The sequence below is a fragment of the Spermophilus citellus genome (genome assembly GCF_964194105.1).
Source record: "Spermophilus citellus genome assembly, chromosome: 14".
NCBI classification, from domain to species: domain Eukaryota; kingdom Metazoa; phylum Chordata; class Mammalia; order Rodentia; family Sciuridae; genus Spermophilus; species Spermophilus citellus.
This window is the reverse complement of record NC_138194.1, coordinates 63,406,137-63,420,936: the sequence shown is the minus strand read 5'-3', so window position 1 is coordinate 63,420,936 and position 14,800 is coordinate 63,406,137. Positions and strand designations below refer to the sequence as shown.

Sequence of the window (14,800 nt, the reverse complement as noted above, 5' to 3'; positions counted from 1 at the left end):
AGGAATCCATCTCCTTTCTGATACCAAGATTTTGATTATTCTGATTCCTGATTTGGGTTGTGATCTGATTCTTTTACGAACCACTTCCCTTTTATTTTCAACCCATTGCATACTCAACATTGCCTTTAGTTATATTTCTAAAATATTAATATGATCATGTCACTCCTTTTCTTAAAAAATTCATTCAAAGACTCTTAATTTGTCTTGTAGAAATTTCTAAACTCTAGCATCTTTTGGGGGGAGGCTTGTTACCTCCACCAACTTAGGGGCACTCCACCACTGAACTACCTCCCCAGCCATGTTTTGTATTTTATTTAGAGACAGAATCTCCCTAAATTGCTTAGCACCTCACTTTTGCTGAGGCTGGCTTTGAACTCTTACCTCAGCCTCCCGAACTGCTGGGGTTATGGGCGTGTGCCATTGAACCCAGCTTCAACTCTAGCATCTTTGACAAGACCAATGGCCTCCTTTTCTAGTCAAACCAGTCATGGGTCCAGTTATACCAGACTATCTGTGAAACCTGTTATTTGCCTTATTTCTCACCCTGTGCCCCTTCTGTGTTGCAGGTTTCCATGCCTGTTATTATCTCTGCTTCTCATTCTGAGTCCAGCCTTAGTAACTTCATGAGGCTTTTTCTCAAAATAAAAAGGGGTGGGTAAAGCGTCAGTGGTAGTGTCCCTGGGTTCAGTCCCTGCTTTAAAAAAATTCTGTCTTTGATACTTGTTTGTTTTGTTCCCATATTGCTGTCCTGGTTTCCCTTAGTTCTTGGTCTATTTTTCCTCTTATTTAAGACAGTGTTTTAAAGTTTTTGTTTTCTAAGAGTCTCATCTCTGCTGCTTCTTGGGACCTTAGCTGTTTTCAATAATCTCTTTCCCCAGAGGCGTATAGTTCCCTTTTGGTTTTCACAAGCCATGCCCACTGCTTCTGTGGCTTCACCAAACCTGAGATCCCGGTTACTTTAGTTCTCTGGATTCCAAGTGAGGTGTCACAGAGACCAGTCCCTCAGGCAGCATTCATGTAGGGTAGAACTTTGCAGCCACTCGGCTGGTTTCAGTTCACAGAAGGAAGCTGGGAAATGGGTTGCTGTATTCCAAAGAATCCCTCAAGCTTTGCAGCACAGGGGAAGGGATAGGGCAAGTAAAACACCAGGAACTAGTAATGCAACAGAGATCCAACATGGCGGCGGGCGCAGAGAGATCAAGTCTCTGACCTCTTCAGCTGTGCAGGCATAGGGAGTCGTAAACAGTCTAAATGCTGTTTGCTCAGGATCACTAGGCATTGCTGAGCTGACATGGATCTGGGGCGAACAGTCTGGGCCTCTCAGAACACACACTGAGTCCGGATCGGCTGAATTCAAGCTCCCGTTCACCTGCTTCCTGCAGACAAACAGCTGTGACTCAGCACTAATCCATCCCACTGAAACAACTGGTCAGCCCTTCTGATCCTACGGAGGTAAATGCCAACCAAGCCTTCATAGGCAGTGGCCACAGATTTAAACGGGGCTTGGGAGAGACAGTCAGGACACACCCGTTGCATTGGTCACCCGGCAAAGGGAAACGAACTGTCGCCATTTGCAAGAGATACCACCATGGCAGAGAACTGACATCACCAGACTGCAGGGGAGGAGTTAACTTCATTGAAACCTGCGGCTACAGGTGTGTAATCCCCTAGCCTTCCCTCTCCACACATCGGGGAAACCTTAAGGGCCCCTCCCAGCTCTCCCGTAAGGACCCCTCACAGCTCTCCCGTGAGCGCGATAGCCAGACCCAGGGAATCAGGAGTGGCACGGGACCCGAGGCGCGGAACTCCCGGCTACTGCTCCCACCAGTGCTGACAACTGAGGTCTCTTGCACCAGCTACCGGGGGCGTGGCTACCAGAGGGCAAGTAAAATTCGATGAGGATTCTCAGCCCCAAGCTCTACAAACTTAGGGTCTGAGGGAATGGCAAACAGGGAAAGTGTGCCCAGTCGTTCATGAAAACAGGGCTCCCGGGAGCACCAGACCTGGCGTGTAGCCAGTATTTTGGTGAGCGTCACCGGTGAGCGGGGCCTGGCTTGAGGAAAAGTGGGGAAGTGACTAGACACAAGAGAAGGCCCTAGGCACTCAGGATTGGAGACCCGCCCAGTCTTGGAGGAGGAGCTGCTGCACAGTGATTGGTTCCTGCGTATTGACAGGAGAAACTTGGCCTGGTGGGCACAGTGCCACCTATTGGAAGAGAAGTTAATCAAACTCTAAGACTGCATTTCTTAGTTTTTTGTTTTTGTTTTTTTTGATTTGGGTTTTTTTTTTTCATTTTCATTTTTCTTTCTTGTTTTTTTAAATTTTTTTCTTCTAATTTTAATTTTTATTATTATTTTAAAATTTTTTTTTCTTTTTTTTTTCCTATATATTTTCTTTTTTCTTCTTTTGTCTTTTCATTTCTTTTCAATTTTCTTATTCCCCCTTCCTTGAATTCTACCTGCTTACTCTCATTCTCTTTAGTGACTTCTTCCTTCCCTTCTAATACCTTTCCTCCCAAGCATCAAATAAATTTATAGGAGTAAACAGTAACTCAGCAGTCAAACAGAACAAGAAGTAACATGAGCAGCATGAAAAAACAAGGAAGAAAAGGAGTACAAACAATGCAGGACAGCCTAAATATTCAGGAGTACCTAGAGTCATCAGAAAAATGGTCATATAAAGAACTCAAGGAACACCTTAGACAGATGGAATGGAAACTTAAAGAGGATACGAGACAGCAAATTCAAGCAGCGAAAGAACACATTGAGAATGAATTACATAAACAGATAAAAGAAGAAGTTAAGCATCTTTATCAGGAGATAGAGATTATAAAAAATAATCAAACAATAATTCTAGAAATGAAGGAAACTATAAACCAAATTAAAAACTCAAATGAGAGTATCACTAACAGAGTGGAGCAAGTAGAAGCCAGAACGTCAGATAATGAAGACAAAATATATCATCTTGAAAAGAGTCTAGCCAACTCAGAAAGGCAGGTAAAAAATCACGAGAAAAACATCCAAGAGATATGGGATAACATAAAAAAACCAAACTTAAGAGTCATCGGGATAGAGGAAGGTATAGAGATTCAAACCAAGGGAATGAGTAACCTGCTGAATGAAATAATTACAGAAAACTTTCCAGAAATAAAAAAGGAAACGGATATACAAATTGTAGATGCATACAGAACACCGAGCACACAAAATCACAGTAGACCAACGCCAAGACACATTGTTATGAAGATATCCAATATACAGAACAAAGAGAAAATATTAAGAGCTACAAGAGAAAAGAGGCAGATTACATTCAGGGGTAAACCAATAAGGTTAACAATGGATTTTTCATAACAGACACTGAAAGCAAGAAGGTCCTGGAACAATGTATTTCAAACACTGAAAGACAATGGATGCCAACCAAGAATTCTGTATCCAGCAAAATTAAGCTTCAGGTATGACAACGAAATAAAAATCTTTCATGATAAACAAAAATTAAAATAATTTGCAGCCAGAAAACCAGCATTGCAAAGCATCTTGAGCAAAACACTACCATCAATGGGAAGTGCCTCGGTAAAGACAGAGGGCGGGGGGAAAGATAATCATGGAGAAACAAACTAAATTTTTAAAAAAAGGATAAATAATCAAACATGGCTGGAAGTACAAACCATATATCAATAGTAACTCTAATGTTAATGGCTTAAACTCCCCAATAAAGAGTGAAGCTAGCCAAGCCCTAAAAAACAAATGCCAAATGTCTTCTTTGATATAAAGAGAGCAACTAAGAACAGAACAGGAAGGAAGAGCATGAGGAAAAGACTAACAGTAAACAAAGACGAATGGGGGGAGAGAAAGGGAGAGAGAAGGGAAAGCATATGGAAATGGTAGGAGACCTTCAATGATACACAAAATTATAAGAGGTTGTGAGGGGCAAGGGGGAGTAAAAAAAGGGGGGAGAGAATTGAACAACAGCAGAGGAGGTAGAGAGGGAAGATGGGAGGAGAGGGGAGGGGAGGGGGGATAGTAGGGGATAGGAATGGTAGCAGAATACAACAGTCACTAATATGCCATTATGTAAAAATGTGAGTGTGTAACAGATGTGATTCTGCAATCTGTATTTGGGGTAAAAATGGGAGTTCAAAACCCAATTGAGTCAAATGTATGAAAGATGATATATCATGAGCTCTGTAATGTTTTGAACAATCAATAAAAAAAAATAAAAGCATAAAAATAGGAAAAGAAGAACTTAAATTATCACTATTTGCAGATGACATGATTCTATACCTAGAAGACCCAAAAGGGTCTACAAAGAAACTACTAGAACTAATAAATGAATTCAGCAAAGTGGCAGGATATAAAATCAACACGCATAAATCAAAGGCATTTCTGTATATCAGCGACAAAACTTCTGAAACGGAAATGAGGAAAAACACTCCATTCACAATATCCTCAAAAAAAAAATAAAATACTTGGGAATCAACCTAACAAAAGAGGTGAAAGATTTATACAATGAAAACTACAGAACCCTAAAGAGAGAAGTAGAAGAAGATCTTAGAAGATGGAAAAATATACCCTGTTCATGGATAGGCAGAACTAACATCATCAAAATGGCGATATTACCAAAAGTTCTCTATAGATTTAATGCAATGCCAATCAAAATCCCAACGGCATTTCTTGTAGAAATAGATAAAGCAATCATGAAATTCATATGGAAAAATAAAAGACCCAGAATAGCAAAAGCAATTCTAAGCAGGAAGTGTGAATCAGGCGGTATAGCGATACCAGATTTCAAACTATATTACAGAGCAATAGTGACAAAAACAGCATGGTACTGGTACCAAAACAGGCGGGTGGACCAATGGTACAGAATAGAGGACACAGAGACTAATCCACAAAGTTACAACTATCTTATATTTGATAAAGGGGCTAAAAGCATGCAATGGAGGAAGGATAGCATCTTCAACAAATGGTGTTGGGAAAACTGGAAATCCATATGCAACAAAATGAAACTGAATCCCTTTCTCTCGCCATGCACAAAAGTTAACTCAAAATGGATCAAGGAGCTTGATATCAAATCAGAGACAAGGCATCTGATAGAAGAAAAAGTTGGCTACGACCTACATACTGTGGGGTCGGGCTCCAAATTCCTCAATAGGACACCCATAGCACAAGAGTTAATAACAAGAATCAACAAATGGGACTTACTTAAACTAAAAAGTTTTTTCTCAGCAAGAGAAACAATAAGAGAGGTAAATAGGGAGCCTACATCATGGGAACAAATTTTTACTCCTCACACTTCAGATAGAGCCCTAATATCCAGAGTATACAAAGAACTCAAAAAATTAGACAATAAGATAACAAATAACCCAATCAACAGATGGACCAAGGACCTGAACAGACACTTCTCAGAGGAGGAGATACAATCAATCAACAAGTACATGAAAAAATGCTCACCATCTCTAGCAGTCAGAGAAATGCAAATCAAAACCACCCTAAGATACCGTCTCACTCCAGTAATATTGGCAGCCACTATGAAGTCAAACAACAACAAGTGCTGGCGAGGATGTGGAGAAAAGTGTACACTTGTACATTGTTGGTGGGACTGCAAATTGGTGCGGCCAATTTGGAAAGCAGTATGGAGATTCCTGGGAAAGCTGGGAATGGAACCAGCATTTGACCCAGCTATTCCCCTTCTGGGTCTATTCCCTAAAAACCTAAAAAGAGCATGCTACAGGGACACTGCTACATCAATGTTCATAGCAGCACAATTCACAATAGCAAGACTGTGGAAGCAACCTAGATGCCCTTCAATTTAATGTATTTCCTGGCAAACTCTTTTGTTATTGTTCAACTGTCCTTTTAAAACTTTATTTTAGTTATAATTTGAAATTTCTTTTTTTTCTTTTTAATGTATTTCCTGGCAAACTCTTTTGTTATCGTTCAACTGTCCTATTAAAACTTTATTTTAGTTATAATTTTAAATTTCCAAGATATTTTTCTTATTCTTGATTGTTCCTTAAAATTGTATCTCCCCCCACTCCCCTTCAGTACTGGGAATCAAACACAGGGCATTGTTCTTGCTGGGTAAGTGCTATACCCCCATACTACATTCAAAGCCTTGTATTTTTTTTTCCCTTCAAATTGTCTTCTTTTTTCTTTGATTGCTGTTTTAGTTAGATTTCTTCTTTCTTGTTTATTGGTTTTAGTTTCTCCTTTTCTTGTTAATCTCATCGCAGTAGCTGGTAACCCTTGGGGTGAGGCAGTCAAAATGTTAATTGGACACGGTGGGTAGGCAGGGCTTGTTAACTCATGGTATTCACTGGATGAGACACTAAATTGGCTTTTCAATTTGGGGACTTCATATCTGTGGACTTTTTTTCTGGAATCATTCAAGATTTTCCATAGACAAACAATCCTTGAGCTGGGACATGAGAGGGGTACCTGGCTATTTATTGATCTGGGAGTTGGCAGAAAAAGGGGATTAGGGTCTTACCATTGAGTATCCAGGCTTTCATTTTTTATTTGACACAATATCCTGCTTTATACAATCCTCTGGTCTGAGCTTCTTTGTTTTATTTTCTCCAGAAAGTAAACATTCTATTTGAGAAAAAAAAAGTCAACTGTTCACATGGGGGGGCGGGTCTAAGTTCTCTTTGCCAATGTTCTTTAACAGCTCCAGTCTAAATTACTTCCTTCTGAAGTGCCTTTGCAAGATTCTAAAGTGTGAGTGAACTTGTATTTGTTTCTTATTAGAATCTGCCTCTTAAGTTTCACATTCTCTCTCCTCCTAATAAGGTCGCTGCTTTACTCTTCCTTTTTGTTTTCATATATGAATTTCTACTTGTTTTAACAAAGAGTGCCTTTTTTGTTCATTTGTATATTTTGCTCATTTTCCTGCTCTTTCTAGGGTGATTTCAGAGAAATGTAAAGAGAGGTTGGCTCCTCTTGCGAGGAGAAAGGTCCTTATTCCACTGTCTTAAAACTGGAAGTTTAGGGCTGGGGATGTGGCTCAAGCCGTAGTGCGCTCGCCTGGCATGCGTGCGGCCCGGGTTCGATCCTCAGCACCACATACAAACAACGATGTTGTGTCCGCCAATAACTAAAAAATAAATATTAAAAAATTCTCTCTCTCTCTCTCTCTCCCTCTATCACTCTCTCTTTAAAAAAAAAAACTGGAAGTTTAGACAGTGACTTTAAAATTGAATGTGAAGGAATACTAAGTTGTAGTTGAATAAAGTCATTATTGCATGTTCTGTAAATATCACTAATAATATTATGGTGGTATTTTCCTTCAACTAAAAAATGTTACTGTCTTTAATTGTATATAAAGAATCTTTCTTTTTGATACAGGGTGGTATTGGTATCCAACTATACACAGACCTTGAATATTTTACAAGAAGTATGCAGACGTCACGGATATGCTTACACAAGACTTGATGGACAAACACCAATCTCTCAAAGGCAACAAATTGTTGATGGCTTCAATAGTAAATACTCTTCTGATTTTATTTTTTTGTTAAGTTCAAAAGCTGGTGGTGTGGGACTTAATCTTATTGGAGGATCTCACTTAATTCTTTATGACATTGATTGGAATCCAGCTACTGATATCCAGGTAGGACTATTTATTCATCAGACATTACTGAATGGTATGATGATGATGATGATAATGATGATGATGAAGTAGTATAAATAACTGCTGCACATGGAGCCCTTATTTTGTGTCAGATACTCTGCTAAGTGCTTTTCATTTAACTTTTTAATCTTTAAAACATCCTTACAAATATGGATATTAGCGATCCTGTTTTTTACAGATGAAGAAATGGAAGCTTATAAGGTCCTCCAGCTTATAAGAGAGAGGGAGAACCAGGATTCAAACCCAAACCTTATATTTACAAGCCCTAAATCACTTCATAGCACTTTTGGGTCTTCGTGATGCTTGTGACCATGAGGGAAAAACAATAAAATGCTATGAATTGCTGTGATCAATTTGTGCAGGCTATGGTGAGGGTATAAAATTAGCTTATTTTGAATAAGTTTTATTATTTTTTTTTTTTAGCAAGGATTTTTTCCCACATTTTTTTGTTGGTGCATCATAATTGTACATAATGGCAGGATTTGTTACATATTTGTACATGAACACAATATAACAATATAATTTGGCCAATTTCATTCCCCAGTATTTCTCCTTTCCATCCCTTTCATCTACTCTACTAATCTCCCTTTGATTTTCATTTTCTTCATCCATCCATCCATTGGTTGGTACGTAGGCTGGTTCCTGAAAGAAAACCTTTGGTTTCTTTAGTATCTAGTCTATTTTCATGTATTTTGAGATTTCTACGTATAGATTTGTACCTAAGTTAGTATATGCATTAGGGAATCCCAAGACAACTGTCAGGTTTACTGATTCACTGGAAGGACTCACAGAAATGAGAAAAGCAGCTATACTCACAGTTAGTTGTATTAATGTTAAGGACACTAAAATCGCCGAAGGAAAAACGTGCATATGCAGAGTCCAAGAGGGACTAGGCACAAGCTTCCATTTGTCCCTCCCAGCAGAGTTATTTGAACAACTCTTAGTTCTTTTCAGCATTAATGAGCGATGACATATATGAAGTATCATCTACCAGGAAAGTTCACCTGGTTTAGAATTTGGTGTTCAGAATTTTCGTTTGGGTCAGTCTTGTAGGCATGGAGCACATGCATGGCTGACCTTATTTGCTTAGACTTGGCCCTTCCAGAGGTCAAATTTAGACCACATGGTCCAAGGCCTTCACCTGTATCACATTGTTAACATAAACTGTCAAATGTGGCTTCAGCTAAACAAGGCACTATTTTGATATAGGATACTCTAATAGCTTAGAGAGATGATATCTCTAGGAGCTGATTGGAGGCCAGACTTTTCTTTGAAACATGCAAAGTTTGAATGTCAAACCTTTATAGTACCATTGTTAATTCTTAAATCTCAGGGTTCTACATAGAGCCTGAGTTGATTGCATATATCCTGCTACTAGGACTGGGAATGAACCCTTCATGCTCATGCTGTTCTTGATTCTTTACATTCTTGCTGTTCAAAATTACTGTCTTATTATTTTTAAAGATATACCCTTTTATTGTATGGCAACCCTGCAATTTGTTTTACAGTACCTCAGTGAATGCTTAGCCCTCCCTTTATGTAACCTAGGACAAAAATAGGAAATGGGTTATTCTTGGGGTTACCTAGGGTTTGGTTTTTGGAGTTTTAAGTAAAATACAGAATTTTCAATCTTAAAAATATGTTCTGGCAAATTACTTATGTGGCAAGGACCATTAGTTTCTGCTGTACTCAGAATTATCACTTATTTTTTATAGGCTATGTCTAGAATTTGGAGGGATGGTCAGAAGCATTCTGTACATATTTACAGACTCCTATCCACAGGTAATAACCATTCAGTGTGACCAAAAAATGTATACCCTTTGAGTAATTAAAATAATTTTTTTGATTAATCTGTTTCAATGTCAGAAATATATTATTATTGTATTTACTAGTATTGTAATAAGCATGTTTACTCTACAGAAATAATAGATATAAACATCTGAAGGAAATCTAATGAATGTTTTTTCTTCAGGTACAATAGAAGAAAAGATCTATCAAAGGCAGATCAGTAAGCAAAATCTTTCGGGGGCAGTTGTAGATGTAACTAAGACTTCTGAACATATACAGTTTTCAGTAGAGGAACTTAAAAATTTGTTCACATTACATGAAAGTTCACTTTGTGTCACTCATGACCTGCTTGGCTGTATATGTACAAGAGGAGAAGATCAGACAGGTTAGTTGTATTTTAATCTGTAAAGTGAGTTTGTTTCTCTTTAGCCATTGAAAATATTTAAATAACTTCAAAATATTTATCATTTTCATATGTTGGTTTTCTTTTTTTCCCTCAGGTCGCAGAGCAATGCCAGGTAGATATTTGAGAAGATATTCAGTTGAACTCAATTTAGCACCTTATTTCTGAATTGATTGTGAAAAATTAACTTGTTTAAGAAAAATCTTTTAAAGCCTGGTATAAAGCCTTAGAGTTAGAAAAAATGTTTTTAATTCTTGCTTCTATTTCATAAAAAAAATACTTGACAAAATAATCCCACTGTTTGTTTATATTGTGTAGAACTTATTCATAATGGGGTCAGACTTTCTGGGATTCTTAACATGGTCTGTTGTTACAGTACTTGGTAAACTGCTCTTGCTACTTAAGTAAAGCTGAAGATGTCAACTCTCCAGAATTGGATACTATTCAAAAAACAACTAGATCAGGAGTAGGATTTGAGCAAGCAATGTCCAGTAGTTGAAAGTCACTTGATATTTGTATTGAGATATTAGACTGGGTGATACTGACATGAAATAATTTGTTATATTAGCATATAAAATATTTTATATGAAATTTGTATATTCTGAATTTTATATTCATTAGAACTAATATAATCAGATATAATCATAATTATAATTATAATAATAAAACATTAGGTATAATATAAAATATGTATATAGTGGATAGATTTTAAACTTCAGATAAATGTTTTCAGATTTTCTCTTTAGCCATTTTTAGTAATAAAAATCGACATTTGATTTTATTATATATTCTTTGTTTTAATATATTATTTTCTATCTTCTTTTTACTTGTAGTTACTCTAATGTTCTTTTTCTAATTTTAAGTCAGATACTTAGTTTAATGACAGCACCATTACAACCAGTTGAGATTTTTAAAGTTGTGATAAAATTTAAAAGAAGTCTGTCTTTTAGAATTACATAGTGAAATATTTGTAGGTGAAATGATATATGCTTTGTATTTATTTCAGAATATTGAGGAAATGGAAAAAGTGTGGCAATCTAAATAAAAAATAATTGGCCATTAGATGATAGTCACTGAAGATTGAATTATATACAGATTCTTCATTTCTATCCTACCAACTTTTATCTTAATTAGAAATTTTCCATAGTTAATAGTACCAGGGATTGAACCCAGAGGCATTTAACCACTAAGCCACATACGCAGGCTTTTTTTTTATATATTTAGTTTTGAGACAGGGTCTTGCTAAGTTGCTAAAGCTGGCTTTGAACTTTCAATCCTCCTGCCTCAGCCTCCCTAGCCACTGGGATTAGAGAAGTGCACCACCATGACCAGCTACAATCTTTAAAGTGGTTAGTCAGGATAGGCTAAGTGCTGTAACAGGAAACTAAAAAAACACAATGTAATTATATTTGTTCATGTAACAGGTTAGTTATGACATTCGGTGGATAATTTTTTTTTTTTTTTTTGTAATGTGATTTAACAAACTAGACTTCTTTCACTTTGGGCCCTTCCACCCCTTGTAACTTAGTCCTCTGTAGAGATCCCCTGCATCTTCTATCTAGCAGTGAGAGAAGAAATGTAGGAAATTTTGCATAAGGATTTTTATAGGCCAGACCTAGAATTTTCACTGACACATCCCATAGGCCAGACTCAGTGGCTGTATCTAATTGTAAGGGAGGCTGGGAAATGTGCTGAGGGCCCTGCAGGGAAAAGAAATGGATTTGGTCCCTGCCATTCATGTATTTCGTAATTCAGCCCTTGAATACTTGCTTCACCTGGAATACTTACTTGATTCAGTAATACTGAACTTCTCCTCTTGCATTGTTCTTCGCCTTTACTCTTTAGGCTTGTGATTGTTTTTGGCTACTACCAGTTCTTCAATATGTCAGCATCTCTTTCCTTTCATGACCTTTAAATGTACTTTTCCTGGAATGCTTTGTCTCTTCCCCATTTAATTCTTTGTCATCTTTTAGATCTTAATAGAACATTTTCTCAGGGAACCCCTCACTTAACCTTCAGACCAGGTCAGCCTTTCATTGTGTTTAGAGCCCCCTGTATTTTTTGTAATGTAGTGCCACAGTTCCTTATCTTCAGTTCTGAAATCTATAGTGCTCAAACAACCCAAAGGGTTTTTGTCTTCATAAATTTGCAACAAAATTATTTGTGGCAAAATGCTTACCTAAAATGGATATAAGCTTATTGGTAGTCTCTAACACATTTATAAGGCTTTTCATCTGACATTTGTAGAATACTATGAGATTGATTATGGAATGCTAACCACATTATTCCAATTATATTCTGAATTTGAAACAAATCTGGCCTCATAGATTTTTAGATAAGGGATTATGAGCCTGTAATATATTATTTGAATAATTATTTATTTAATGTACATTTCTTCCATTGAACATAGGTTCTTGATTTCAGAGACCATGTCTATAAGGTCCTTAGCTTCAGGATGGCCATCTTAAGTGACAGCCTCCATTTTAAGGAAAAAGTTTTGCTTTTCCACCCCAAGGGCATTTCTGAGAAAGACACACCTCTCCCTCATACTAACCCAACCCTTAACTGCCCGCATTCAGACTGCTCAGCTCTGATTCCTGAGCCTCTGAATAAAAGTCACAGAACTCAAGTTTGTTTTGCCTCTCCATCCATTAGAGAGATGGCCTTTATTTGTCAGTTCTGACAAATAAATTCTCATGTTTCTCTGCCTGGTCTCCATCTTTCATTTCTCGCTTACCCATCTCTTGTTCCTCGCTTTCTCTTCGATGTCTATATTTGTTCATAATTTTTGCTCATAATGCTTACATGAATACATATATATATATAATTTGTGGAAAGGATGAACTGAATCTTTTAACTTGAAAAATGGTGATCAAATGTTGTAAATCACATAAACTCATTGTCATTAAACAAAAAAATATTGTATACAATAAGATATTGGTTGGTCTAAGCATTTTCTCCTTGGTATTTATTTCAGATGATTCTTCGGAAAAGATTGCTATCTCTAGACATTGTCAACTTGGTCCACATCACCAGAAACCAAACTCCCTAAAACCTCTTTCCATGTCACAGCTAAAGCGGTGGAAACATTTTTCTGCAGATGATATAAATCTTACAGATCCTTTTCTTAAAGGAATAAGAGAAAATGTGTCATTCTTTTTTCAGAACATAACAACCACACTACGGCCATGCAGTGATAAGACTACTTAATGATGTTCCCTTGCTCCCTTTGTAAAATTTAACATAGTAATTAAATGTAATTTTTGAAAATTAATAGAATTACTTACATTTTGCAACAAATATGATTTATCAGTTCTTATACAATAATAAAAATTGAGTTAATTATTCTACTGTCATGTATAATTAAAAGAACAAATAAGGAAAAAATTGAGTTAATTTTTTAACTTATTTTAATGGGTTTATTTTGTTACGTATTGACTAAAGCATTTTTTATTAAATCATTTTCACAAGGAATATGAAAAGGTAAAAATACTTTGAGAAATCTAATCTCATGAAGAATATTAAACATACACAATTGAGAATTTTATAAATTAAAACTGTAGCTCAAGGGGGGAAGAATCTGAGGCTAGAATTGTAAATGCTTAAGACATTGAGTGTAGTTGAGGGCAATTTGAGAATAGTCGGTAGGTTGGGGCCGGATTTGAAGGAAATTGGGACATTTCAGAGCACTAGTTCCTGGTCTGGGACCTCAGACTTTTGGGGGCCTAATATGCAGACAATAAAGGCATGCCCACCAAACATTGTACACTGAATAAAGTTCAGCTCCCATCATCAGAGGATTGTCTGGAGTAATTTTTGACATTTAAAAAAGAGTTTAATGTACAAAGCAAGTATTAAAGGACTGATATCTACAAAGAGAAAGGAGTTACTCATCTAGTCTCCAACTGGGTCTTCTGTGGTCAGCTTTTGCTTCCATTTTGGAAAATTTCTTTTAGACTGAATTTTTTGTTGTTGTGCATGCGAGACAAGCACTCTACCAACTGAAGCTATATACCCAGACCCTTAGACTGAATATTGTCTTAAGGTGTTCAAGATTCAATTATTGAGCTGGGCTTGGTGATGCATGCCTGTAATCCCAGCAGTTTGGGAGGCTGAGGCAGGAAGATTTTAAGTTTAAAGCCAGCCTCAGCAATTAGTGAGGTCCTAAGCAATTTAGAACCTGTCCCAAAGTAAAAATTAAAAAGAGCTGGGGATGTAGTGTTGCAGGGGACAGACAGGCAAGACACCAAATGGGAACAGGTTTATTTGACTATAGCCAGGTTCAGAGGGCAAAGCTTTCGCTGTAGTCAATCAAATTTCCTAAACCCCAAATTCAGGCAGTTTCAGAACTTTATACCCAGCGTGTAAGGGGAGGGGCTCAGAAGTTCTCAGTCTGCAGAAGTTCATACAAAAGCTTTTTCTGTCACTGTTCTTGGCAAATTAACCTTTCAAGGACAGTGCCTGACAAGGGAGAGCTTCTTCTCCCCTTCTTTCTTCCCCCTACCAGCTGTTACCCAGAGTACAGTTAGTAGCCTCTTCTCTTATCTACCTCTCTGCAGTTCCATTGAGAAACCGACCTGACTCCATTTTTGAAAAAAGCTACCTCAAAGCCTGTCCAAGGAAGGGGGCATGACCCTTGTCCCTGGAAAAACCCACAGAGCACTCCTAGGCACATACTCACCCTGCTAAGTTGTTTGCAAATAACTGGAGAGATCTGAGGCACCAGGTGTCCCTAACTCAGTTAGGCTAGGTGAGGACCCATAGCAACCCCCTAGCAACCACCAATCAGCATGAGACAGGGAAATACCTGGGATGCCAGATGACCCTCCCAGTAGTTTATGGTGGGTGATAACATGTTGTGAAACCATGTAATTTAGCACTTACACCCCTCGTGGCTTTAACCAATCAGTTCAAACGAATCCCCCTCTTGTACTAACCAATCACCCCTACCCAACTTTTTCCCACCAGTGAATGTGCTAATCA

At 37.5% G+C, this 14,800-nt stretch overlaps 1 protein-coding gene across 1 annotated transcript in view; it reads left to right on the top strand.

Moving 5' to 3' along the window:
• RAD54B (RAD54 homolog B) overlaps window positions 1-13,203 on the top strand; it is a 54,866-nt gene extending 41,663 nt beyond the window's left edge. Inside the window, exons 11-14 of the mRNA XM_081266362.1 lie at window positions 7,344-7,605; window positions 9,342-9,408; window positions 9,599-9,799; window positions 12,795-13,203. Coding sequence (XP_081122488.1) covers window positions 7,344-7,605; window positions 9,342-9,408; window positions 9,599-9,799; window positions 12,795-13,027 — 763 coding nt within the window. The 3' untranslated portion in view covers window positions 13,028-13,203. The remainder of the gene's footprint in view (window positions 1-7,343; window positions 7,606-9,341; window positions 9,409-9,598; window positions 9,800-12,794) is intronic.
• Window positions 13,204-14,800: the final 1,597 nt, after the last annotated feature.